The sequence below is a fragment of the Notothenia coriiceps genome, unplaced genomic scaffold (genome assembly GCF_000735185.1).
Source record: "Notothenia coriiceps isolate Sejong01 unplaced genomic scaffold, NC01 NC01_scaffold00035354, whole genome shotgun sequence".
Lineage (NCBI taxonomy): Eukaryota > Metazoa > Chordata > Actinopteri > Perciformes > Nototheniidae > Notothenia > Notothenia coriiceps.
The window spans coordinates 131,016-158,873 of NW_011368055.1; the positions used below are offsets into that span (position 1 = coordinate 131,016).

Genomic DNA, 27,858 nt, shown 5'->3' on the forward strand with positions numbered 1-27,858 from the left:
TCCGATTCTGCTTATCGATTCCGGTTCTTATCGATTCCCCCGTTTCGATTCCAAAATTGTAAAAGAAAGAGGTCAAATGTTTAGATAGCAAAAATATNAATACACATGCTGCTCACTGTTTGTAAAAGTAAATAAATAGTATTTTCATTTCAATAATGTACTTTCTATACCCTGCTTCATAAACAATACTGACATCCCTGTGCTCCTCCGAGTCTGGGGGTCCGGGGATGTGAGGACAGCGCGAAGACACAGACAGGGAGGCTGCTTTACTTCATAAAGAAGATGGCGGTCAATATTAACAACGTAGGAGCTAAAACGCTTAATAACCTTCATTACGTGTTCGAGAAAGAACATAAGAAAGGTTGACAAAGATGAGGCTGTTAAACGGGCAGCGGAGCCGCTGTGTGTAGAAAGAGAGAGAGAGAGAGAGAGAGAGAGAGAGAGAGAGAGAGACGCTGAGCTGCACCTTGCAGCGATCAGCTGATACGGAGCATAGAGAGAGAGAGAGCTGCGGTCCGCGGGGCTCGGCCTCCTGTCCTCACAACTCGTATTAATCCCGGCACCGGAGATGCATTTCCTTAGGACTCGACAAGCAAAATCACAACAATGGCGGACACGGACAATTTGCGAATGAGTTCTGCCTTTTGTAAGGTGAATTTATTAATCATTTGTCAATAAATAAGGGCGAAAAACGTCACTTGTCCATCGAACAAGTCAATTGAAAGATCGACTTGTCCAATATTGTAAATAGAACGTCCCGGACAGTGGGACGTGTGCTTTTTCGCACACTGATGCGGAGAGACTAGTCCGACACAAAGTCTCACTGACAGCCCTCTTTGTCTGTTCCACGCCAGAATTCTGCAGCATTTATAGAGTATCCATTTCAGAGCCATGTCTGTAACACTGTGTAAACTGTAACACTGATTACACTCTCAGAAATCAACGTAAACAGTGAAAGTCCAGAAGTCTCCCAAGACAGTGACCTTTCACACAAATGATTTAAACAACATGAAAAACTTTGGCCTGTGTTACTTAATGCACAGCTGGGATACGCCCAGCAGCCATGACTTTGTATGGACACATGCTCCATCTCTATATACAGACAGTGTACTGTAAACACAACAATAGCACGCCCTTGAGATAAATGTTGTAAACTCTGTGCTTGAGATCAGCATTATAAGTGGCCTGCAGGCACTCACTGCTCTTTTAGCTTCACACAAATAAACATGTGATTAATCTCAGATATGGGCATGCACTGTAGATTAGCCCTGACCCCCACCCAAACACACAGAGCGGCCCTGAGGGTAGTTTCCCATAAGAAGCAAAACCCCCATCTGAGCATCATATTGCAATCATTTAAAGCCCCACTTCTGAAACACAACTAGCTAATTATGGCGTCTGCATAACTTCAACCCCCTCCCACATACATTTTCCATGCTATGTCTACATCTGTTGCACTCAACACTCGGATACCTGACCCAATTCTTTTTCCATGCTATGGGGCTGTGTCCACATCTAACACATTCATTGCTAAAAATAAGATTGTTTTACTCCTCTTGTTAGGCTGAACAGACCAATGCACCAGGGTTTCTGTGGGTAGAAGTATTCATCTTCTCCACCTGCACTGTTTTAATGGACACTGCATGTTGGGGTTAGAAATGTTTCAAATCACTCTGGAGTTGTGCTTCTATTAAAGGCTGAATATATCATTGCTAAGTAAACCACCTCCCAGATGTAATGTCTTTTCCCATGTTATGATATGATTGACTTAAATTCACTTAATTGTGTCAACCGAACCTATATGAAGCACAGTATAAAGAAAAATAGATTATCTTGAATATTAGACAAAGAAATGAGAGCATACCTCTGCTTCTATGTCAGTGTCGGAACTTTGTAATAGAGTTGTCGATTCATTCTCTGCTTTAGAGCTCCTTTCTGACTCTAAGAAAGGGTCTGCTTGACAAGGTGATGACCCTGCCTGGGTCTCGTCCTCCTGAGGCCTACAGCCCTCTGTCTGGCTTGTCTCTTGCTGTGTAAATAGGCTCTGAAGCAGGCCTGGCTCAAGCTGGTCCCAGATCTGGTCCGTGGACATGAGTGCAGGAAAGTCCAAAGCTGACCCGTCTGACTCCCAGTCACTGTCCCCGGTCATAGAGCCGAGGACAAACTCCACTCCATCCATCCCAGACGCGGTCCCTTCAGAGTACGAGTCCAAGTCCATGTCCTGAGTATCTTCACAGGCTGAGCAGGCATCTGAGGGGCCAGGCCGGTGCCGTTCAGGTGCTGCCATGTAAACAAAGCTGTCAGGGGAAAGCAAGGCTCCTTCCTCCTCTGGGTCAGGGCAGCAGGGAGGTTTGGGGACAGGACTGGGGGGAATGGAGTCCTCGAGTGGAGACGGGGGACATTCATTGAGGAACTGGGGAGGCGCAGATACAGCCAGGTAAACAAAACTATCTGATATCACAAAGGCCTCTGAGTCTTTAGTGTCCAACCCAGCACCATTAGAACTTGATTTACACGGGGACTGAGGTAAAGAGGAACCGGGTGCGGAGTCTGTATATTGAAGGAGAGGAGTAGACTCTGATGTTGGGGTGCTAGCTGTCACTTCTTTTGAAGTTTCCAGATCTGAGCTTTGAAACGTGTCAAGTCCTGAGACTACTTCTGTAAGGACAACAGCAGCCTCTGTCCCTTCTGTGTCACAAGTTATTTCCACAGCAGGGCGGCTGATCTCTGAGGGGATTGGATCTTCTTGACAGGAAGTTTGAACGTCAACATCCTGTGTACATGCATTGTGGATTTCTGCTTCAACTGTGTGAAGAGGCTCAGGGGAGTGATCCATGAGAACTCCCTCGCTACCATCCAAACTTGGCTCAGATTGGTCATACACATCCCACTCTGCTCCTAACTCCTCTTCCTCTTTCAATTCCTCCGTATCCTGCTCTATCTCCTCCTCCACTTGCCTTGCCTCATCACAGTAAGGGTTCAGAGGGCTACAAGATGGAGAGGAGGCTCTCTCCACACAATCCTTGTCATCGCGATCTGATGACGCCCCGCTATCTGGGTCCGTCTCAGTCCATGCAGGCCCGCCCTGTTCACAGTCGGTGTGAGTAAAGTCACTAACTCCAGTTCTGTCTGGTTGGGACATGTGCACCCCGCTGGAGTCTGACTCCAGTGGGTGACAAAGAGCTGAGTCTGTGTGGAAACTCATCTCTTCTGCCTCAAAGTCAGTGTGATCCTCATTGTAGTCAACATCACACTCTTCATCGATGAAACTATGTTCCCTTTCACAGTCTTGTGCTCGCACTAAGTCAAAGTTTGTCATCTGTTCTATTGGCTCAGATTGATTCAAATGGGAGTCCTTTGTAATATTCTCTAAGCCTAGCTCACCACTACCAGGCTCTAAAGAGTCAACTTCATCTAGAGGAAGAGTCCCTTCATAATATGCACCAGCAGTGTTTGCTTCTTCCTGTATTTCCTCTTCCTCTAAAAAGGGAAATGTGTAGGGATGAAGAGGCTCAGGGTCGACACTCATCTCAACTCCCTCCTCCCCTTCATCTAGACATTGCCTCTCTAGCTCTAGGAAGAGGTCGTCTGACTCGGCCCCTGAACTGGGGCAGGGTGAGGCACTGGGGGCTCCAAACCCAGTGGGGGGAGTTAATACAGGCCAATGTCCAGAAGAGCCAGTTACATCCCATCCCTCTGTCTCCAGTGTTTCCGTCACCCAAGCCTGCTCAATTATCTCCCTGTTCTCTAATTTAAGAACTGCCTCCCACTCTCTTTCCTCTCTCTGAGCTCTCTCGTCCTCCTCTTTATCCCTTTCTCTATTCCATGCCTCCTCTTCCTCAAATATTGTGCTGCACTCTTCATGCTCCTCGTCTTCAAGCTCCTCAAGAATCCTACGCTCGTCCTCCTCAAATTTGAGCTCAGAGGCTGTGCGTTCAAGCTCACTGCCCTCAGCAGCCCAGCCGAGAAGACTCTCCTCACCTCCCTCATGACTTACACAGGGGGAGAGGGGCAGACCTCCATATACTAAGCCCTCCTCCTCCATCAGGAATGGCGATGGAGGGTCGAGTAGATAAAGTGACTCGTCATCTGTGTTGATATCATCCCCCAACAGTGGGGGCAAAGGGGGGAGTGCAGGGAAGTTGTGTCTGAGGCCAACCTGAGTTCTTTTCCCTGATGTTAAACTGCGGGGCCAGGTGCGGGCCTTAGTAGGAGGGCAGAAGACTGGTTTTGGTGGGATCAGAGGGGCACTGTCTCCCTGGTCCTGGTCCAAAAGAGGAGAGTCCCTTTCGGAATCTGAGTTCTTAACTGCCTCAAAAGGCTCCTCTGGGATCTGCCTAAATCCAGCTTTAGAAGAGCTAATAGTCCTTTTGTATTCCTCCATTTTTCTCTCTACCTGTTTCGGGATATTGGGGCTGTGCTGTGGTGTGTTTCCAGAAACCCGGGGTGCCTGATTTGGGCTACCGGCAGGTAATTGTTCTTTGGAAGGCGACGGCACCCTGTGAGTCTGTTTGTGTTGCTTCAGCAGCAAAGGATGAACCTGCTTTAGCCTGCTGAGAGGATGCTGCACGAGAGGAGGCACAGGGCTTGCTGTGGGTGTGAAAGAAGGCGAGGAGGAGACAGGAGGAGTGTGTGGAGCAGATGACAAAGGGGAGGGTGTGTAAGGAGGTAAGGAAGGAGTTAAGGAGGTGGGTGTAGATGGAAGGAGAGGAATCCCTGCCACAGAAAAGCGCTTTTCTGCCCCCTCAACAGACGAGAACTCCAATCTCTCAGCAAACTCTGGATAACTCGCAGGCATAAAGGCTTTCCAAGAGCGGCGGTTCGGATTGTCCCTTTTGTCCCCGCCCTGATGACGCCTCTTGGCCACTGCGGGAACCCCGCCAGAGCCACATGAGGACGGGGCAATTGGCAAACCTGAACCTACAATGCCAACTGGTGGTGACATTATCTGAGGATCACCAGTTAGCTTTAAGGCATCAAAGATAACTCTCTCATCAAGTCTCTTCACTCCACTAGCATGGTCTGCATTCCTAGAAACAAAAACATTACCCAAATCAGCTCCGATGGTGCCATTACTAGATATCGTACTTCCTTCTCCTCTCCCCTCCCCACCAGAGCCTAGAGTACTCCTGGAAGGTTGACACAGTTTGGTCCCTTGGTCAATCTGTTCATTGATGCGCATTGTATCATAAATGGACCGCTGTGGGACGTAGCAATCCTCTATGTATGCCTCATCCTCATCGCCTTTTCCCAGGCAGCGAGGGTTCTGCCTCAGGCAGTCCGGACGGCTCAGAGGTTTCCCCATTCTGTCCCTTTCCCTCCTGCTGGGATACTACAAAAACCCTATAGTTTAAGGTGCAGGTCGCACTGCACAGGCGGAAATGTAATTAAACAATCTTCACAAAAAAGGGATAAAAGAAAAAAGTAAATCCTTCAATAGTCCTTAATCCAATAATCCACAAAATCACACAGTCCATTTGGCTGCATTTAACAAATCCTTCAGGTTTCACATTCTGGCTATTATTCCAAATGTTATCATCCACAGTCAAATTCCACCGGTGTGTGTTCTCTCCTATGTCACTTCAACAGTTGTGCATTTCCTTGGTCTTTCAAAGATGATGTGTGGCATCAGCGAGGGAGTGGGAGAGACAGCCCTCCCCCTCGGCACCATATTAATCACCAGCTCTGTTTATCTGAAAGGCTGTTAGGAATGAGGGAGAGGTGTAAGGATGAAGGGAAAGAGACAGTCATCTTCTTCCTCTCTGTGTAGTACAAAGTCCAAGGTGGGGTAACGACCATGCAGATAACACCCCTTGAGCACAGGTCTCTGCTCCATATTCATGTAGAGCAACTCATTCCATGACCCCCTTTTTACTCGCACTAAGCTTCTGCCTCCTTCCTGTCCTCTCTGTGGCACAACAGGAAAAGGCAGAGAGTGCTTGGACTACTTCAACAGTCTCAGTGAGAGGCAGGCGGGGAAGTGTAAAAGTCTCCTTTTAAGGTGAGAAAACCCACTCTCAGTTATATAAAAGAAAAGCTGCGTGGGGTGCAATGAACAGCAAAGTACAATACTCCATGGATTTCCTTCCTTCCTTATTCTATGGGAATATGAAATCCAGTAAATCAAAATGAAAAAATACAGAAGAATTGTCACTGCTTTAGAGCTTGAGAAAACCCAAGTGGAGTATAATATGAGAATAGAAATCCCTTTACCAAGTCACTGCCACTTTGTGGTTCCGGTGAGTGTTCAAGCAGTCCACAGCTTTTCTTTTTCTATATCCATCACAAAGAAACGGTACTTGTGCCTGCAGGGCAAAACCCTAATTTCGCCTAAGACAGCTCATCACCATCATAACAGTCATCATCAGAGAAAGAAAATCCACTCCATAATCCTCATAACAGAGTGGCATATGAGGAAAATGTTGAATCCAGAACAAAGAGAGTAAGCAGTCCGCTTTAGCGTAGAGAAATCCCTGCCAGTGTTTCAATTATTTTCTTTTATCTTGCTTTCTTCCTCGGATCATCCACAGCTCCAGGGGAGAGGTACAGTAGATCGAAAGCAGGCAGCAGCTTGGAGGGGGTGAGGCTGGAGGGAATGAGGGCATCTGGGGGTAGATAAGAGAAGGGGGGGGGGCTGAGGGTTGGATTCTGGGCCAGGCAGGCGTGCAGGGTAAAGCAGTGAGTCGTGGGACTGTCTCCAGAGGGCAAAGACCCAGACAGCCCTCCCAGCTCCAGTCCAAGCTTTCAGTCAGCGTCTTCCCGGCAGACAATCCCAGGGCACGCTGCCTTGCCTTTCTCTGCCGCCTTCCTTCTCCCGACTCCGTGGTGAGAAGGAAACAAAGTGCCACGCATTCCCAGTTCCTCTATTTCTCTCGCTCCCAGCCTCTGTTCTCAGGCCACTACACAGCTGAAATGGTTTGCAGCTGCTCCCTCTTTTCCTCTCACTCTCGCTCTCTGGCTGCTCCCCCCTCGTCTACTCTCTCTCTTACTCACTCACATGTCCCTACTCTCTGCCTCTTCCTACCTCCCTCCCTGCTCTCTCTCTCTCTCTCTCTGCTGTTTGTGTTTGAATTCAGCTCCGTTTGTTCTGTTTCCTGCACTGGTATTAAAACAGGAAGTGCTCCAATCATGCCGGTTTCCTCTCTCCCCCAATGAAAGAGAAAAACACACACAGAGAGAGAGAGAGAGAGAGATGTGCCTGTGCATGAATTCATGTTAAGGTCAGCATTCAAATGTTTTCAAAACTTTTTGTAAATAAAATAAAAGCAATAAATATATTATTTTTCCGAATAATTTATTTCAGGTACCAGTTCAGTGCCTGATAATAGTTATTGATGCCTTTACATGCCATTATATAAATAATAAGACAATTTGTTCAGAAAAATAACTCAAAAATATATAAAAAGGGATTTTTATTTATGTTATATGAAATATATATATATGTAGTTAGAACATTATTTGTTCATGTTGTCATATTTTTGATTAATTATAAAAATAGTTACAATAATAATATAATATGAATTAATAATACAAATTATAACACTACTACTGCTAACATATTATTATTATTATTAATAATTCACTCAAACGTGGATGCCCTGGCTCTGTCTGGTTGGCTGAGAACACGGAAACGTCTGAAACTTCCATATTACGTTGCATGTCGCTAGAGTTCATGGGAAATGTAGTATAATGGCAACATCAACTACAATATTCGTGGCATCTATGGTGTGAGTCTCAGACTACATTACCCAGCATCCACAGGGCGCCATGCAATGTTGACGTGTATTTTGTTGCTAGTCTGAAAAACTCGCATCACACAGCTGTCACAGCCGGACATCATTTAACCAAAACTTGGAACATTTGACCGACATTGTGTTATCTTTAAGCGGTTGGTGAGTTCGAAACAGTTTGTAACGATGTCCGGAGAAATCTCTATGATTGGTAAGTTAAATTATGGTTATTTCCACTCTGTAATTAGCCGGTAACAGTATGCTAACACATGAGCTAACTTGCTTGGTCCTCATCACCTGGTGTCCCGGTCTAGGTTCCGTTATCCTGGCCCTCTTCCTGGCAGGATACCTGGGTCAGCAGTACTTGCCGCCCCCCAAGCCCAGAGTGATCGGCCTGGATCTGGGCACCACCTTCTGCTCGGTCGGCGTCTTCCATCCTGGCAGCGGGGAGGTGGAGGTGATCGCGGATGAAGAGGGAAGGAAGAGCATCCCCAGCTCCGTCTCCTTCACCACCACTGCGGTGCTGTCCGGACATGAAGCCGTGGAGCTGGCCGACAACAACCCTCAAAACACCATCTATGATGCAAAGAGGTTCATAGGGAAGATATTTGAGCCGGAAGTCCTGGAGCAGGAGAGCGCGCGGTACCCGTTCAAGGTGGGTCGTGATGGGGTTAGTTCCCAGTGACTGACCGGAACTACTTTGCATGTGATTACAAATTAGCAGTGGTGGAAGAAATATTCAGGGGCTTGACTTTAGGAACAGTACCAATACATTGTCAAAAATACTTAATTAGAAGTAAAAGTCCTGCAAGTATTATCAGCAATATAAAGAACAACAAGTAAAAGTAATCATTGTGCAGAAAAATGGCCTTTATGCGTGTGTATAATTATATTTATATATGTGACATTTCTAGATAATATTGTTGCATCAAGTAGCATTTTACTGTTGTAGACAAACCAAGTTCTGAATGAATTTTTTGTAAAATATTTTAATTATTTTACTATTTTATGACTTAAAGAGTTAGTCCACTAGTATACATTTTAGAGATGCATTTTGTTAAAAGCAGCTTTAGCTGTTTAATGAATGTTGTGGAGGAAAATTACATTATTTCCCTTTTGAATGTAGTGGAGTAGAAGTGCAAAGTAGCATTACATGGAAATGCTCAAGTAAATTACAAGTATCTCAAACTTGCACTTAAATACAGTCAGTGCTTGAGTAAATGTACTTAGCTAATTTACCAAATAATCTTGAGATATCCCCTTACTCTCAGTTTTGTTATTCTATCATCATCACTGACTCTGCTTGTTTGTGCCTCTTTCAGGTGATAAACAATAACGGAAGTGCAGAGTTTGTGATCTCCACCAACCACACCTTCACTGTGAGTCCAGAGTTCATCGGCTCCAGGCTGCTGCTGAAGATGAAGAAGATGGCCGAGCGACAGCTGGACGTCCCCATCCAGAGGGCCGTCATCTCGGTGCCCGCGGAGTTTGATGAGAGACAGAGGAACTACACCGTGAGGGCCGCTAACCTCGCTGGTCAGTTCTCTTATTATTTAAGCTGATAGTTTAATATCTTTATGTGTCATTTGGAAAAGCTGCACCTGCATCTAAAACACATATAGCTACTGTTATACTTGGATATTTTTTAAATTAAAGGTCTCCTATTATACTATTTTTAGGCATATATTATAGGTCTCAGATATATATAAAAAACATGTCTATGAAGTGTTTTGCTCAAAATACCAAACAGATGTCCCATTCTAGCCATGCCTCATACCCCTCTATTTCAGCCCTGTTACTGAAGTGCTGATTCTGGGTCCGTAACTTTAAAAAAAAAGGGGGGAGCTTATGCAGGAGAATTCTACTCAGAGACTCAGCTAAATGCTGCCGTGATTAAACGCCATATCATGTTCAAAACCACATGAAGGATTATTTCTGAAACAGTATGGAGCTCAAACGCTTCTTTTGTGAGGTGAGTTCCTATATTTATAAAAAAGCTTTTTTACACATTTCCGATATTACGTCATATCGGCAGCGAATCTGGTTCAGCTCCGTTGTAGCTCCGTTTTTAGAGATTTGGGTACGGAGGAAAAAAGAGAGGGTTTTGTTGTCTGACACTTTGTGAGTTCCCTGACACACCGGACACATATTTATGTATAAAAGAAATAAAAAGTGCATTTTGCATGATAGGAGACCTTTAAGATCCATAACAGCCTTTCTTCCCCACACACATGCGCCACATTTGTTACATGTTTTCCCGTGTCCCTCAGGCCTGGAGGTGCTGCGCGTGATCAATGAGCCCACAGCGGCGGCCATGGCGTACGGCCTGCACAAGGTGGATGTGTTCAATGTGCTGGTGGTGGACCTGGGGGGGGGGACCCTGGACGTTTCTCTGCTCAACAAACAGGGAGGCATGTTCCTCACCAGAGCCATGGCAGGTAAGGACTCTCACTGACGCGAGATATGAGGTGATATGAGCCCGCTTTTGTCCGAAAATTGGAGCTTCAGCTTTCGTTGCACAGTTCATGTCCCAGTTAAAAGATTTAAGTATCACTTTCCTCTGTGTCACGCAGGGGAATTGTAAAATGAGATTAGATAGACACGTCCTTGAAGCAGAATCAGGTTTATTGCTGACTAGCTTCACACAATAAAGATATTTGCTCTGGTGTGAAAGGTGCATACATAAGAGGAATACGTCATGGAAAAGGAGCAATAATTGTGCTATTACAATTTATTTTTAAAATAAACACAAATATATATATGCAAAAAAACTAAGTACAGTAAAAATATGACAAGTACAATAATTGTACAAAAAGTTGCGAGTTTTTAAAAGAGGAAGTGTTGAACAGAAATATGCATAATATTCTGAGGGGTGTGCAGGACTCACAGAATAACATGAATAAGATTAGTTCACACAGTTCACTTAGATATTGGATCGTAATATGGCAATGTTGCATTTTCCCGGTTTTAAAGTAATGTCTTTTTCAAATGTTTTAGTCTTTGCCTTTTACCCACATCCCCTCCTTACTGATGATCACTCATCAAAAATGTCAGTGTTAATCTTTCTATGAAATGACCAATTCTCAACCCAACATATCGTCACAAAATCGAGGTATTAGGTCAAAATGATAGTGATAATTGATATACTCCATATCATCCAGCCCTAGGTCTGTGATCTTTACACTTTGAAACATAATCTGGGAAGTTAAACCTTGGTTCTGTTAGTTAGTCTGTCACACAGTGTTTAGAATTCGTTCAGACAATAATCAGGTCAAATGTAGCATCTATATATTCTGTAACGTCACAAAAAAAACTAGTATAAGTTAAATGTGTTGTTATAACCTTATCATGATTAAACTGTTTCTTGGCAGGGAACAACAAGCTGGGAGGTCAGGACTTCAGCCAGAGGTTGCTGCAGTACGCCATGGAGCGAGCCCAGCAGGAGTTTGGCGTCCCTCCCACTCTGAAAGAGGACATCCACCGCCTCCGTCAGGCCGTGGAAGCCGCTAAGCTCAACCTCACCCTCAACCCCAGCGCCTCCATCCGCGTCCCCCTGCACCTGCACACCCCCGACAGCTCAGAGACCCCCGGAGGCTCCTCTCCTCCTCCGGTTCTCTTCCAGACCGCCATCACACGGGAGCTGTTCGAGGAGCTCAACGAGGACCTCTTCCAGAAGATCCTGGTCCCCGTGGAGACCGTGTTGGCCGAGGGCCGCCTGGACAAACAGGAAGTGGACGAGATCGTTCTGGTGGGCGGCTCCACCCGGATCCCGCGGATCAGGAGGCTGATCAGCGAGTTCTTCGGGAAGGAGCCCAACACGTCGGTAGACCCCGACCTGGCCGTGGTGACGGGGGTCGCCATCCAGGCCGGCATCATGGGGGGGTCCTGGCCCCTGCAAGTGAGCGCCATCGAAATCCCCAACAGACACCTGCGCAAGACCAACTTCAGCTGATCAGTTATTGATGGAAACGATCAAAGGGATGCCGCAAAGACTTCAGAGCTGTTTCATGCTTTAATGATGTGCGTCATTTAAAACCTGCTGAAGTATGAGGAGCTGCCAACAAAACACTCAGGTTTTTAACTTGTGATTCTTGTAAGTGACGCATTTCACAACACAACATTCCCCTTAGACAGATTCTAACTGATAGCATCTGCAGAAGTGAACAGTCCTGTTTTGTTAAGGGACAGATTCTTTTATTTTGCACAAAGCTTCCGCAGAAAGAAAATAATGACTGAAAATGTGAAGGAGAAACTTCTCTGCGTCAATGAGGCTTCTTCATGGTAGATACTCTCATGGTGTTCAATTCAGGGAACAACCATTTCAAGGACTTACAACCCAGCCAGTAAAACTTCTGCTATTTATGTATTTATTTATTCAAAAACGGTGTGAGTGTAAAGGGGGAAACAGTGTGTTCCTGTTCAGAAAGCTGCTATACTGTTTGAAGTGGAGCGTGGAGGTGTAACAGTTGTTTAAAGATGTGTAATTCATTTCAAACAGATTCACAGCATTGCCTACAGACGAATCACCTCGATAATGAGTAGGTGTGGTTGACTCAGCTAATAGGTAAAAGCCTAACTATTCAAACAGTACTGTAACATCTCACATCACTGGCACCACCTCTCGCTCATGCTCAGTGCTGCACCGCCACTTGTTGACCAACTTTGTTTGTGCAATAGTGAGCCATTTGTGTAGAAGGGACTTCTGTTTGTGCTGCATGTGAGAAGTAGAAGCAGCAGCCTGCTTGTTCTGCTTTAGAATAAGATATACAGGTGACTATAGACCTGCAGGAGGACCAACGCTTTGCTTACCGGTGCTTTGTGGATTTGGAAAATGTGTTGAGTCACATTTTGGATGTTTGATGGACCTGATGAATGGGTTCGGTTGTTACGCCGCCTTCAATTTTGACAGAATTGTATTGAATAATTTACTTTGAAGAAAATTATCTTGCTCTTTTTGTGGTGGATTTTAGGCTGGTTACTGAAAATCCAGTAACGTCCAATACAACCATTTCCAACCAAGAACTCAAGTTACCTTCATTCCTTTTAAAAAAGTATTACAACTACATTTAGCCTAATTTCATTCATGAATCAGTTTATTTATTATATCGACTTTTTTTCTCATGTTGAAACTAAGACCTTGATATAATAGAGCCTTTAACTAAAGAAGCAGATTGCCTTTGATACCGTACATATCATTATTAGTCCCTTTTTGAAAGGGAGAAATTATGTAACTAAGATCTATTTTTATATGTCGTGTCATACTCACTGAAGTCCAGCCACCTCAACATTGATGAAGAAGTTTGAACTGTTACAAGCTGCAATTAAAATGATTTCCCTTCGCTAACTTTCTTGTCTATTTCATATTCCTGGGCTTTTCACACTCCTGATCCTCACATTTGAGAAAGAGGATGCTCTTGAGAACTTAAGGCAGTAAAACTATTTTTGATTTGATTCCAAATGTAGCATGGGCTCCCCTCTAAAAGAATAAATCTATGATAATGCAATTCATGTAAAATACTAACTTAGTGTGCTGTAACCTGGGCAACGGGATTTTTTCAGTAATGTCATTTAAACTAAGTTGCTGAAACACATTAAGAAATGAAATAAAAACAAAGTTTGGCTACATAAATAATGTATTTATTATGCCAAACTTATTTTAATGTTCTGTATCTTGGGCCAAAGTAACTCAAATCAATTGTAACAGTCATTGACACAAACGCTGTTTATAATAATGGTATTTTGGGTGCTTGACTATAAATGTTAAAATCTCCTTCTTCCTGCATTAAATGTGCCCATCTCATTAAAGTATTTGGCCCACACCCCTCCCAGTAAAATGAGTCTAGAACTGCAGCTGAAATGTAGTGGACGTTTTCTAAAGTCTAAAAATAAGACAGGATTACCGACTCACTTATTAAAAACACTGTCCGATTGTTGCTTTAATCCCCAGTTCCTCCTGTTCGCGTGTCATCATTGAAAAACAAACAAAAGTTTCAACTTAAAATCTCCTTTATTAGATCATTTTTTTGTATTGTTTACTTCTGAGGCACAGTAATACCCAAATAAAGAAAACACAAAAGGCAATCCATTTCCTTGACCCTGTGCTGCCTGTTGTGATCCCTGTAGCGTCCCTTCAAATAGCTTAGAGCTTTATTTTCACATTTAGCACCCACTTCAGCAGTCCGTTTGACACCAACCAGCACGTGGATGCATGCAGCTGTCAACAACAACAACACACTGCAGACTGTCCTGCGACTCAGAGGCAGTGCCATGACTTCCATCATGACCCGGATATTGCTTTTGTTCATCACGGTCACATTGTTCAATAATTATTTGTGAAATATAATGCTTAGTTGGCTTGAGCATCTCACACACTGGTTCACCTTCTTATGTACAATAACACACTCAACATAGCACTGCACACAGGGTAACACATATATACCCAGCCTGAATACACACTATACAACAATCACATCTTTAAAAAAAAAAAAAAAAGTCCAAACACATTCACATTAACCATAAAAAGACTGCACACATCTTCACCCCCCAACACATACATCAGCTGATATGATTATTAGTCACATGCACTGGTCAAAGGTGGGCATTCAGGCTCTTTCTCAATAATTATCTTACATACACCATTTGAATATTTCACCTGGAGGAGAAGGCAGGACTTCTGTAAACAGCTTGTTGGTGTTTTTTTGTTTTTCTCTTTAAATATAAATATGAATTAACAGCAGCACAGTGGAGTGCTGATGGAAGGCGCGAGGAGCGGTTAGCGAGTCTCATGCTGCGTTCAAGCCTCGTTAAAAGCTAAAGAAATCTGCCGCGAGAAGAAGAGTGGTTAAAAACAAGAAACTGCTTTGGGAAATTAGCATAAAATAAACAATCTGGAAACATATTTAAATGAAGCAGGCGTTAATTGTAACTCAGAGGGGCCTCTCCGGGCCACAGATTTGGCGACTCCCGTCAATAAAAAGTGCGTGTAGTCCCGTGTCATATACAGTAGTCTGACAAGCAAACTCAAAACTATTTACAGAATTTACACAACTGAGTGGTTGTTTTTTTTCTCTCCATCAGATACAGCAGTCTGTCAGTTTCTCAGCAGGACAGAGGTGGAGGTCAGAGGAATGATGAGTGGTCTGTCCACACAGGTCGGTTGATACCCTGGTTGCTTTAGTAGTCGTAGCCGTTGTCTTCGTACAGCTCCTCCCCACTGCCGACTCCATTCCCCACCTCTGGAGGGCGCCAGAGGAGTGAGACAAACAGTCAGTGTACTGGATAATGACATGCATTAAGCATCATGCAGGGCTTTAAAATAGGGGGGGGCTTAAAAAGAAAACAAGTATTGATATCATGCTAATAATACACATTATTGTTTGTGTCTAATATTAGGCCTTGTGGATTTCTTCATGCCTTTCCACAATGTATTATGTAATTGTTAGATGTGTGCAGTTGTGAGCAACTCTGTTCAAAGTATTGGTTCCTTTAGGGCTGCAGAATTTATGGAAATGTTATCAAAATCTCAATATGGACTAGTGCAATATTTAAATTGCAGTAGGAGCAATTCCCACTAACATTTCAAATCTTATCACAATTGCAAAATCAGTCAAAAAGAATCGCAATTATTTAAATTTCCAAAATTGTGTAGCGCTTCTTTGAGTTGGTAAATGTAAATGAATCAATCCTTGAGATGTATTACTTTTTGCACACTATGGCCCCGGTTTCTCTTTTATAGTACATGTACATTCGACCAGTAGTACTGCCCGCCCCATAACACGTATCTTTAAATGGACTACAAGTCATTTATAAGAGGAAATAGCCTAAGAATTTGCGTGCATTGATTCAACATCCCACTTGCATATACGTTATGTCATGACAGCATCTCAATCAAACAACGCACAATAAAGAAAGTTCAATATGGAAATGCTATAAATATCACGAGTTTAGTTGGGAATTATCATAGCAACTATCGTGAAGTGAAAATCTGATATTGTGACAGCCTAACTTTACAACCACATCATGTTTTCCCTTCTTATAGTATTTTAAAAGTACAGTAATCTCAATGGATAAGAACTTATTTAATCAAGATTTGAATTTAAGTTAAACATTTGTATTTCTACCCGATAGGGAAAAAAACAGACACGTGTCGGCAATGATGAACGCATTTCTGCAGTTACACTCAAATAAGATGTGAAAATAGGAGAAAAAGGAGCGATTGAGTAGAAAGTCGGGTGAAAATCATGAGCGGGAGAATTAGGTGGGACTGAAATGACTCACCTTTGACCCCCAGCTCTAGAGGCTGTCTAGACAGACTGGGGCGTCTATGAGCTCCCCTACACATGACGTAGTCTCCAGTGGGGGGGGGGCAGTGGGGGAGGATGGGGTGCATGAAAGGATGGGATGGATGATGGAGGGGGGGGGGGAGTGTAGTGTAGTGTAGAGGAGTCAGGTAACGAGGGATGCAATGGAATAAAAGGAAGTAGTCCCTGCTGGTGGAAACATGGAGAGGAGGTGGAGCACATCACACAGGCCGCTACTGGGGGTGACCTTCAACAGGAGAGGAAGAGGAGGAGCGTTCACAGACAGATGCATGCTGGGATGCAGAGACATGCTTATGATTCCTCATCTTTAGGTTAACAGACGAGAGGAATTTCAAAGTCACAACAAACAACAACAACAACAACAACAACAACAACAGGGTACAAAACATCCGGGGCGTGAACACGTCCTCTGGCTGCGAGGCTCTCACCTGAGAAGATGAGTTTCTCCTTCATCACGTTCAGGTCTCGGCTGGACCTCCGGACGGCGGCCGCGCTCAGCATGATCTGCTCCGGGTTGTAGCTGCGCATGCCGCTGGTTCGATACCTGGGGGGGGGGGCACGGTTAGGGTCAGAGGCCGTCTCAAGAAGCAGCGCTCAGGTGCTATGCTCCATGCATCTGGATGAGCTACCAGAAAACTGCAGGACTGCTGCTCTCCTTTTAAATCAAGGAGGAAGAATTTCCTCTTTGCAGTTATCTTTTATTAAATTAAATAACTCTTATATCTGAGACTTTTTCTTGCATTTTAAATCTGTATCTTATTCTATTTTAGTTTTTTTATTTATTTGTATTCTCTTGTTTTTTTTAATGATTGTTCTCAAATGTAATTGTTGGTTTGTTTAGCACTGTGTCTTGATGCTTTTAATGTTTTTTTTAAAGCACTTTGAATTGCCTTGTTGTTTAAAAGCGCTACATAAATAAACTTGGCTTACCTTGAGTCAACAATTACATCCCTAAATAATGCAGTTTGTAGCTCAGGGACAGTTTTGGTCCGTAGAGGGAAAACTTCTACAGTTCAAAAACGAGCTACATGCCCAACTCATTGTTAGTGTATCGTGCAGAGCCTTAAGATGAACACTAAACAATGAGGACCTTTTGAATAAGGCACTCTTTATTAGGTGTGTATTGTTTCACTGACAGGTTTCTTAATGGTTGATCCATAATGTACTACTCTTACTTCAAGAGTCAGTAAGACATTATGTGTTGATAGGTTGTGAACAATCCAATCGCAGGTATTTATCTGGAAGTAGTAATAACTATATTCTGTATTATGTCCTCTTTAGCCCTTTCCAGAAAGTGGTTAAACGGTCCGTTAGTTAAATAGATTATTATTTAAAACAGTGTGATCTGCAAATAACACTTTGCAGAGATTCAAAAAATATATGTTTTCAGTTGAAAGTCATTGTTCATGGTGCCCTGCATTTACTATATATCTATTGAATATACTTTCTGGATGAATAATAATTAATACAATTAAATACAGTCTCCAGTCTGTATTTATTGAATCATTATTTGTGTGTCAAAGCAAAGAGATTCATTTCCTGCACGTGAAAGCGGTGCCTTTTCTTCAGTGAAAGCAACTTTGACTTCAATGAATTAACTTATAACTCTGAAGCGTTGCTCAGAGTAACTGGAAATGCAAAAGAGCAAGCTCTTAGCTGGTCAGCATCAATCAAAGTCTATTCTGAGGCACTTCCCCTGATCAATGCACAATCCTACTTCATTTGGACGTTTAATCGTTGGGCTTAATAAGATGGAGAATACATTTAAATCTCACTGGCGACTTAATGCTGCGGATATGTTGTGCTGTGTGGGTGGAAAGCATTTTATTAAGCCCGTAGGGATAAGGATGTGAGCTTCTTCCTCTAGAGGAAGGATGCAGCAGTGCAGTACAACGATTCAGGTGACATGGAGACAGAGAAAATAAATATAGGAAGAAAGGTAGAGAGAAAAGTCTGATGAAGTTTAATGTCAGAACAGAGAGAACGAAAAGTCAACTGAGAACGAAATGGGAAAAAAAGTCCAAAAAATGCGAGAAAAAAAAGACCGATGGATAAAGATGAGACAGAAAGAGTGAAAGGAGAGAAGACGTTGGGTCAGGAGAGGTGACCCAGTTACCTGATCATGTGATAGCTGAGAGAAGAGGCCAGAATGCAGCAGAGGAGGAGAGCATGCACATCAGGCAGAGGAAGAGGACGAGGAAGAGGCGGAAAAGGACGCAAAAAGGACAAAAGAAGGCAGGAGACAAGAGAGGTCAGTTTAAAAGCCAGCAGGAGCTACAGAAGAGCAGAGCACCGGATCGTAGAGAAAGAGACCAAACAAAAAGGAGAGATCTCTGCCCTTCATCTCGGAAGCCATCTGTCTCTCTCCAACGCAAAGAGCAAAGGCTGCCGTCGGGTTTACATCGTTTAGCTTAGACAACACATGCTCATAGGATGGTCTTCAGGGGGAGAACACAGCAAAGAGACATCATTACAGTTTGCACACCACACCACACACAATGCCATTTGGTCAGCGGCTCCTCTGTAGGGTCATTATTGGCAAAGTATTGTTTTTAAAGGGATCAAAACACAAGAGAGCAGCGTCATTATGTACGAGCTGTTAGTTTGGGTTCAGGTCAGGTAGATTGAGAAAAAGTGTGTTGCATTGCATGGGAGATTTAAGAGAAGAGCGTTCGTTAATATTCAGTATTTAGTGACAGAATACACGGAAAACAAAACCAAAGAGCAGTCTTTAGTTTCCTCTTTGTCATTGAGTGGCTGTACTTACTTCTGGAAAATGAATATTCCTATGACTACAGCGAAGGAGATGAGGTCCACAGACACCCACATCAGGCAGTATTCATCTGGTCTCTGGAAACACACACAGACACACACGGTCATGGCAGAATCCACCACTGGGTGGCGCCTTGTGTCAACCAAACAATCGGTTATGTGAGCAGCCCCGTTCAAACACACTTTGATTCATAAATCTATATTAAAGTAAATACATTTGAATTGGGAAACAGGGGATGATGCAGTCCCTTAAGGTGTGCATTCATGTCAAAGTGTATTCATTGCACTTTAACACAATCCCAAAAACGGTCAGTAATGTAATATAACAAGTTGAGAACCTGCATAAATACATGTTACCCCCTTAAAGGGTATGAACACAGGCTTTTCCGTCAATGTACGTCCACTAACGCTGCTTGTTTTGCCACTAACAGGCTTGTGTTGTTATTATAAATTCCAACACTATGGACAATAACATAAATGAATTCACTATATCCTTCTATGGATGTGTACTGTTTTGTATTGTGTCCCACTCAAGGAGTAATCTCATTCTGAAATCACGCGATAAGACGTGACTTGGAGTCAGTGAGACTTGGGGAGCAGCTTTGCGTTATCGAAAAGACTTTCCATGTTAGCTGATTTATACGATGTGGATGAGTCAAAAGCCTCTCCTCGAGCAATACTTGGTTAGACATAATGATAAAACAGACTAGATCAAGCACAAGGTAGAGAAAGATGAAACACGATTTGAGCTTTAATAGCAAAACAAGCATTGACTTTAACACCACCCAATGGCAGATTTCCCTTGACTTCACAGTTGACAGCAGATGGCCCAGCAGATTAAAGTCTTCCTGAACCACAGCGGAGGGGCCGGGGTCACTTCCACATGTTGTCATGCAGGGTCCCCATATGGTGCTACAGACGGGTAGAGCAGGCTGGTGAAACGATAGCAGAGCGGCACAGTGTGGGTGCTACCCAGGTTTTCAGAAGGAGATTGAACTAGAAAAGATGAGTCATCCACTACAGTGATAGTGCACTTCATTCTACAGTGCAGAGACCTCGAATGAGTGTTTCAAACTTAAGAGTATATTATGCTCGCTGCAGGAAATAAAGGAGTTTGGTTGAAAGCTAAGAACCCTTGTTGGTATTATTTGTTAAAATCTCGTTTAGTCATGCAGAGGTGAGGAAGCTTAAGGAGAGGAGACAGGTTGTCATCTAATACCATCACATGATACAACCTATAGCCAGTTAATGAGAGATTTTACACTTTGAAATCCTGTTACCAAGCAGATCTTACAGGCTGGAAGGTCAAATAGAAAGACTATGGTGGAGAAAAGAAAGCCTCACACTTTACACGCAAAGAGTCAAAGAAGAAGCTAAACAGCATGTCCTGTGTCCTTACCATGAGCCAGATGGGGTAAGGCACCTTTTTGAGTATATGTGAGGCCTCGGAGGAGACGGAGGACACCCCGCTGCACCAGAGCACCGAGTACAGCCAGGGCTCGTTGATGGTGTACAGCGTGATGCTGATGTTGCTCTGGGAGAAGTTTCTGAAGGAAAGGAAGAAGAAAAGTACATTTTATTATTACATTGCATTTAGCTGACGCTTTTTATCCAAAGCGACTTCCAATAAGTGCATTCGACCAAGAAGATACAAACTTGAAGAAAACAGAATCATATAAGTACATCAGGTTTCATAGAGCCAAAACATTTCACGTGATACTCAACTGGCTTTAGATAAGCCAGTCCTTTGTTAGTATATAAGTGCTTTGTTAATAATTCTATCGCTCGAAGTGGAGTCTAAAGAGATGAGTTTTCAGTCTGCACCGGAAGATGTGTCAGCTTTCTGCTGTCCTGATGTCAATGGGGAGCTCATTCCACCATTTTGGAGCCAGGATAGCAAACCGATGTGTTTTGCTGATGTTTTGATTTGCTTGGGTCCCCCCTCGCATGAATCCCATAAGGGCACGTCTTTTAATTTAAATCTGTGTGGAGCTGTGCCCACCTGATAACAGTAGCAGGTTCATGTGTGTGTTCCTACCCGATCTCCTGCGTGCTGGCCTGGTTGTATCGGAGCAGCAGCCGGCTGATGCCGTCCAGATGGAGGCGCTGGAGTCTCCGTTTCTCCACTGAGGTCTGGATCAGACCGGGGGCCAGCTGCCTCACCTGAGCTCTGTGTTCATCTGGAGTCCACATCACCTTCACACAGCACAACATACACTGTTCTTACACTGGTCCCAATCACACTTTGTGTCATTTATCACATCATTAATGAAGCGTGGTCTGAATGAACATACATAGTAAAAGGAAATCACCAAGACAGGAGGTAGTCGTGGAAGCAACCTGTCAATCACAAGATAGCCTTGCCATAAAGCAGGGGGGGGGGCCTTTGGGCCGTATATGGTCCGCGAGACCATTTGATACGGCCCTGGAGGTAATTTATAATCACACCCAAAAAAATAAGAATTAAGTAGCCGTACACATGCCGCAGTTTTTGCGTGGCTGTGTCTTTAGTTGAAAGCCCAGTGGCATCTGTTCATCTGTCATACTGATCATACAATAACGCCATCGAAAAGAATATGCTACATTACAGTGGAACTACTTCTGGGTCTTTCTGTGTCATTCAAGCTCGGCTGTGTGTGTGTGTGTGTGTGTGTGTGTGTGTGTGTGTGTGTGTGTGTGTGTGTGTGTGTGTGTGTGTGTGTGTGTGTGGCACGAGCGCATTTTGTTTAAGCAAGCGAGAGAGAGCGGTACAGGGGATTGTTAGCATCTGGTTAGCTAGCTATGCTAACGAATATAAGGAGCTTTTTCTACAACCAGGTGGAAGAGAGCTCTCTCCTGACAGAGGCTCAGATAACCTCAGCTCAGTGAGGTAAAGGCACACCTTGATATGATCATTATAGTTATAACAAAAATAAGAGAATAAATGAAAAACAGGTATAAAATACTATGACGGTAAAATAAAGTTGTTATTAATAAACAAGAATACAGTTTAAAAGGAGAGTGATTTGTAAAATATCCCTAAGCACTTTGGTCAACGTGGGTTGTTTTTAAATGTGCTTTATAAATAAATGTGATTGATCGATTGATAAAGAAAAATAAAATCTGCTTCCAGTTCTGTTTCATATGGGTGTTGAGAGATGTATCCATAGATCTCCTAATGTTGCTCTCAAAGTGCACCAGATTGATGCTTTTAACTTCAACATTTAAAAACAAATCTTCCTGGGGGAGCATGCCCCCCGGACCCCCCTAGAGGAGGTTAGGGGACCCCCCTAGAGGAGGTTAGGTCCACCCCCCACTTAAATCATGTTCACATGGATAGGATACTAAATACATTTGCACACATCTTGTGTCCATATCTTTCAGTTTTGGTGGTGATGCCACAACCGAGCACATGCATGCGTGCGCGAGTCATGGTGAGATATCTGGATTAAGAGGTTGATTTTTTTTTTGCACAGCATGAAAGAAAAGCGAAATGAATGCATGCTTCTGCATTGAAACTACCTTGAAACTAGTGATTTCGACAATATACTGGTCAGGAAAATGATTACTGAGGAAATAACTCCTGGGATTGGGGTCTGGGAGTATGGGAGAATAAATCCACACATCTAGCTGCTCAAAATAGATATGTAGACATACTGCTATGGAATCAACACAACGCGGATCGAGTGTATCTAAGCCTTCAGTCCCTACTCACCAGGCTCTGAGGAACCCCAGATTCCTGCACAGCCTGCAGTGTATCATTGATCCAGCTGTCGTAGCAGGGGTGCTCCGGAGGGGGTCTCCTGAGCCGGAAAACCACCGTGCTGTTGTGATAGGAAGCCAGCCGCAGAAGCTGCTCCAGGCTACACACGCTCTGATTGGCTATCAGCCGCTTCTCACGCGACGACAGGGTGTGCACCGTCCAGAAAGGGTCATCCTGAAACACAGGAAGGGAGATGCATGAGGACGAGGATCAGATATATGTTTAACACAGGTCTCAGTTTTATTACAGTTACAAAAATAAACAAAATAGTATATCATAACATTAAGTAATTTAATTTACATTTTTTGAAAATCTCTAAACCTGCTTTCTTTATCCTAGTTACTCTAAACTAAAGCTTCCATCCTTTATAAGTAGTGCGTATGGAAGCCTACAGCAGATACATTTAGTGGAATATATTGTATATATATTCCTTGTTTCCTTCACATCCCTTCTTGCTTCACTGCTCCCTGTCAAAGGATACAAGAGAAGGAGACGAGATGCATCGTATATAGGTCTTCCATAGTGTGCTTCACTTCCTTCCTTTTTGCTCTGTCATCTTAACATTCAACATGTTAATACAGATCAGGACAAATATACACGTGGACATCATACTATGGCAGATAATTGTCATGATTATGCACCTTGAAATCCAGCTCACATGCAATGGAGAGAGACTGAGAGCGAGTGTGGAAAACAATTTAGATTGAGACAAATGTTGACGTAGCAGAGGCATCACGGCCAACTGTCTTTGCACGCTAACCTGAATGATGAAATATAAACTTCAGAAGATCAAACTGTATTTCAAAACAACATGAATTTGAACCTACATTTAGAGTGCATGAATTTAAATTGAATAGAAAGCAAATACATGGCCGGAGGGTGCTGTAGAAAACACAGCAGAGTATCTCAGTTCATGAAAAGCAATGTTTCTACATCACTGCATCTTGGTCAAGTTTATTCTGATTCTCTTTCTCACAGAATGTGAAATAACATGGATTTACACAATCTGCAGCAAGTGGCTGAACAAGAATAAAGAAGCAGGTCAATTTGACATTTCTTGTAGAGTATGGTATGCAGGGAAGAATAATTCAGCAGGTTGAAACCAAACAATTATTTTGAAGCACTAGTTGACCGTCTGCAAACAGAAGCTAATGACCTTCATCTCACATCACTACACCACAGAGCGCTGTCGAGCAGTTCAAATGGCTTCAGCAGCCACTAACTACCTTGAGGAACCACTGTCCGGCGTTGAGCTGCCGCAGATCTGTCCAGTTGAAGGATGAGGCGTCTTGCATGTGTCTGTCGGGGAACACCTTCCCCACGTCTGTGGTCCTCCGCAGGGTGCGGTCGTGCATCAGGAAAGGCACTCCGTCCACACTGATGATCAGAGGTGGGAGCAGAGTTAGGAGATGCACTTTACGGTAAGGCAACATCTAGATATTTGTTTTGAACCCGCTGACATCAAATACAAGAACAGGGCCACACATATTTTTAGAATAATTCAACCTGAGCAAGCTTAAAAAGGACTCAAAAGGATCATCAGAGTTAACTGTCTCTCTAGTGAAGGCTTGAAGGAATAACAGCTCTCAAAAGGATGTCATATTTATTCAGATAACAACAGAGAAAAGACTTGGTTGGAGCGGATAAGTCTTGAAATAATGGGAATAGAGACAAGACAAAAGTGAATTGTGAGTCTTTATTTAAAAAAAGCTGCTGATCAATATTTGAATACCAAATGACTTTGGTATGACGAGAGAAAATAAAAATGCCCTCCCATTACTTAATATTTGCATATCAAATTCTTTACAGACAAAACAATGCCTTCCCTGTGTGGATACAAGTGTGTGTGGATACAAGTGTGTGTGTGTGTGTGTGTGTGCGTGTGCGTGTGTGTGTGTGATCTGCTGGAGTCTCACTGGCGCTCTGGCTGTCATCAAGTCTAATTACTCAGCACAGCCAGGAGCTCACCTGTCAGCGGGCTGCACCAATCACACAGCCAGTCACCTCTACTGTACAGTGAGCGAACACACACAACCACAAACACACACCGACACACACACACAACCACAAACACACACCCACCGACACACACCCACACCCACCCACAGGTTTCTCATACAGGAATAGAGTCAGAATCAAAGATGACAAAACGTGGAGTCTAAACAAAAGCTCTAACTCACAACAGGGCAACACCCCCCCACACTTTTATATAATCAGTCATCTTCCATCACTGCACATGCATGAGTAGACATGTACAGGAACTATCCATGGCCATACAGAACCCCCCCCCATTTTTTCTCTTCCCTCCCTCCCTCCTCTCTTCTTCCTCCAAGTGTGTCTCTCTGAACATAGTCTGTCACCTCCCATTATGTGATGTCGTGCCTCTATCTACTGCCTGCTGATAGAGGGTAGCGTCCAATGCTCTATTATTATGAATGTTATACACACACACACACAAATGTGTGACTGTTGTAGAGAAAATCCCAAGTACAGTATGTGTTTAGATTGTTATTTACGAGACTTTTATGATGAAAGAATATTTAGCCTTGCCCATTTCCCTTTGACAAAAAACAATACACAGTTGATTGTCGACAGTTTTATCAGGGAATCAACACATGTGTGTCCATGTAAGGAAGGTCTGATTTAAAAAGTTTTCTCTCCTTGACTTTTTTTCCTGGGTAATCTTTCTAAGTGGCTCCATTTTCTGTCACGTCTGACGAGAGAGTAACACAACTTGCTAACACAGAATATGTGTACCTTGTGTTTAAAGTACATAGAGATATTAAAACTCAGCATGACAGAAACATGAATGCTTTTAGTCATATTTAAAACACGGGGCAGTGGGACAGGTTAGCTTCGTGTGACCAAAGTTAGTACCACGACAACAAACACGTGAAAAGAAGAAATCACCTGCCAAAACATTTTTGTTATTGTTTTAAAGACACATTTTTCCAGAGCGACCCGGAAGGATTATCCCTGCCAAATCCCTTTCTTAATTCATACAACAAAAATAATTAAGATCAGACTTTTCAAACTTGATTGTTTTTGTTCTTATTTGCCTCTCTTGGCTTCCATAAACCAAACAGCGAGGCAGAATGTAGGGATACTAAATAACTCCTTATCTATTTATTTGGTGTGTGTACCTGATAGCCACGTCAGCCTCCAACCCGGTGACGTTCATCTGCAGAGCGCGTTGGAAAGACCACAGTGTGTTCTCTGGAGCAAGCTGGACACACACACACACACACACACACACACACACACACACACACACACACACACACACACACACACACACAATGAAGTCATCTTACAATGACCTCATCAGAAACTGAAAACCCTACCACTGCTGAAGAAAATCACAGATAAAATGCTGATTATTATTATTATTATACATATGATCAATTAAGTTGTGTTACAACATCAAAAATAAACGTGAATGTGGTGCATCATAGATGTGAAAATAGACTCCTTCCTTTTGAATGAAATGAAATGGAGCAGAGACGAGGATTGCTCTGTAACTCAAGTCAAGGCTATGACTCATATCACACCATTAGGTTAACATCACTTACTAGAAAAGCATTTTCCTATGAGACCGTGTGAGTAAAGCTAATGATTTGGAAACACAGGAGAGGAGTAATGCCGTAATCAATACAGAGTCCTTCTGGTAAACAGATGTCAGTCATGTGACCACGTTTTTCACAGCATCGCAGAACCACTCCCAATTTTAGATTCCGCTGTAAGGATCGATCGCTTAACACAAATACCACAAACAGCAGCAGGGTGTGTTTTTGGATCGCGCGAGTAACTGTCACGAATAACCAGGAATCCTCCTTCATTTGTGTTGCATAACACTGAGTGAGACGCTGTGCCAAGAACATCAATCACTCTTCAGGTAATATTTAGAAGCTATAACATGAATCCAAGCACATAAATCAAATATAAAAAGCAAAAATGTGCATTAATCAGATTTGAACATGGCCTCCTGATGCATACTTAACTAACAGGCTGTAATAAGAGTTTAAGATGTTAGCTGTGAGAGAGATGATGTGAAGTGATGGCAGTGAATGTGATTATTAGTAATAGAGATGTCCCGATCCGATCACGTGATCGGGGATCGGAGCCGATCACGTGATTTTCAAAAGATCGGAATCGGGAGGAAAAAAATCGTGGATCGGGATTTTCTTTTTTTTTTCTTAAATAATTTTTTTTTTACATTTTTATTCAATGTTACAAAACAAAAATGACCATGTTCAAGTCTTAAAGTAACATTGAATAAAAATGTAAAAAAAAAATTATTTAAGAAAAAAAAAAGAAAATCCCGATCCACGATNGTGTGCCTTGGCTGTCCTAGCTTCATGTATACCTTACAGACATGAGGGTGGCTTTCGTGTCTGCAAATAAGCACACGTCCCAACCTTCAACGTTTGTTATCACACCCTATATATCAGTCACAATTGTATTCTGGTCTGTCTTCTCTCAGTGTTCCTGGTGGTGGTGGTGCTGCTGTATCTCAGTGTGCTGCTGGGTCTCTACGTGGTGCCGCTGTACATCTCCTCCCCTTGCATCATGGACCCCAGCACCCTCAAACAACGCCCTGATGTCATTGGCCACCAAGGAGCCCCCATGGTGAGTCTGCTGACAACTACCAAACATCTGAATGTGGTAATAAACCAGGCAACAATAAACAAATAGTATTTTCACATCTTTCACATCTTTCACACGCTCTACCTGCCTTTAATATGTGGTGTCAAAGATTGTGATTTGGAAAAGGCAGAAGGAAAACTGCCTACAGATGTTTTTTTCTCTTGTTTTTTCTTCTTCTGCGATTCCCAGAGCTATTCTAGTCTATTAATGACCTTGGTGTAGTGCAACTGAAAATAGTCGACAAACATAACCCAGTGGGAGCTTTGCGCTCTCACTGTGTGATGTATGGGAGGGAAATATGTTCTACTGGATTTTTTTCTGCAGTTGTGTCTTGCAAAGACTTAGGAACTTGCTGTGAAGGAAAATCGATTTAGACATTACTAATAATCACATTCACTGCCATCACTTCATATCATCTCTCTCACAGCTAACATCTTAAACTCTTATTACAGCCTGTTAGTTAAGTATGCATCAGAAGGCCATGTTCAAATCTGNCTGAGAGAAGACAGACCAGAACACAATTGTGACTGATATATAGGGTGTGATAACAAACGTTGAAGGTTGGGGAGTGTGCTTATTTGCAGACACGAAAGCCAGCCTCATGTCTGTAAGGTATATATGAAGCTACGACAGCAGTCAGCTAGCT

At 43.2% G+C, this 27,858-nt stretch overlaps 3 protein-coding genes across 13 annotated transcripts in view; 1 reads left to right on the plus strand and 2 right to left on the minus strand.

Moving 5' to 3' along the window:
- The window catches only part of LOC104962757 (microtubule-actin cross-linking factor 1-like), a 54,820-nt gene extending 47,861 nt beyond the window's left edge, over positions 1–6,959 (minus strand). For 9 of the 11 annotated variants that reach the window (XM_010791261.1, XM_010791262.1, XM_010791252.1 and 6 more), the window contains exon 1: positions 1,865–6,958. In XM_010791261.1, the coding sequence (XP_010789563.1) occupies positions 1,865–5,305 (3,441 nt within the window). In that variant the 5' untranslated portion in view covers positions 5,306–6,958. Of the gene's footprint in view, positions 1–1,864 lie in introns of all 11 variants that reach the window. The other 2 variants (XM_010791260.1, XM_010791253.1) reach the window with 1 other exon arrangement.
- Positions 6,960–7,609: 650 nt separating this feature from the next.
- hspa13 (heat shock protein 70 family, member 13) lies at positions 7,610–14,222 on the plus strand. The gene is made up of 5 exons (XM_010791263.1): positions 7,610–7,941; positions 8,045–8,385; positions 9,053–9,266; positions 10,001–10,168; positions 11,102–14,222. The coding sequence occupies exons 1-5, from the start codon at positions 7,917–7,919 to the stop codon at positions 11,680–11,682; spliced, it is 1,329 nt and encodes a 442-aa protein (XP_010789565.1). The 5' UTR covers positions 7,610–7,916; the 3' UTR covers positions 11,683–14,222.
- gdpd5b (glycerophosphodiester phosphodiesterase domain containing 5b) overlaps positions 13,720–27,858 on the minus strand; it is a 30,401-nt gene continuing 16,262 nt past the window's right edge. The window contains exons 6-14 of the mRNA XM_010791267.1: positions 25,709–25,874; positions 23,792–23,942; positions 22,518–22,739; positions 20,862–21,019; positions 20,223–20,370; positions 18,819–18,901; positions 18,168–18,182; positions 16,480–16,595; positions 13,720–14,965 (exon numbers count right to left, since the gene is read on the minus strand). Coding sequence (XP_010789569.1) covers positions 14,904–14,965; positions 16,480–16,595; positions 18,168–18,182; positions 18,819–18,901; positions 20,223–20,370; positions 20,862–21,019; positions 22,518–22,739; positions 23,792–23,942; positions 25,709–25,874 — 1,121 coding nt within the window. The 3' untranslated portion in view covers positions 13,720–14,903. The remainder of the gene's footprint in view (positions 14,966–16,479; positions 16,596–18,167; positions 18,183–18,818; positions 18,902–20,222; positions 20,371–20,861; positions 21,020–22,517; positions 22,740–23,791; positions 23,943–25,708; positions 25,875–27,858) is intronic.

Excerpts from the sequence above, each read along its gene's own strand:
- hspa13 (XM_010791263.1), top strand. The coding sequence starts at position 7,917 with ATGTCCGGAGAAATCTCTATGATTG. Across the intron at positions 8,386-9,052 it reads GCGCGCGGTACCCGTTCAAG|GTGATAAACAATAACGGAAG; the intron begins GTGGGTCGTGAT and ends TGCCTCTTTCAG. Across the intron at positions 9,267-10,000 it reads GAGGGCCGCTAACCTCGCTG|GCCTGGAGGTGCTGCGCGTG; the intron begins GTCAGTTCTCTT and ends CGTGTCCCTCAG.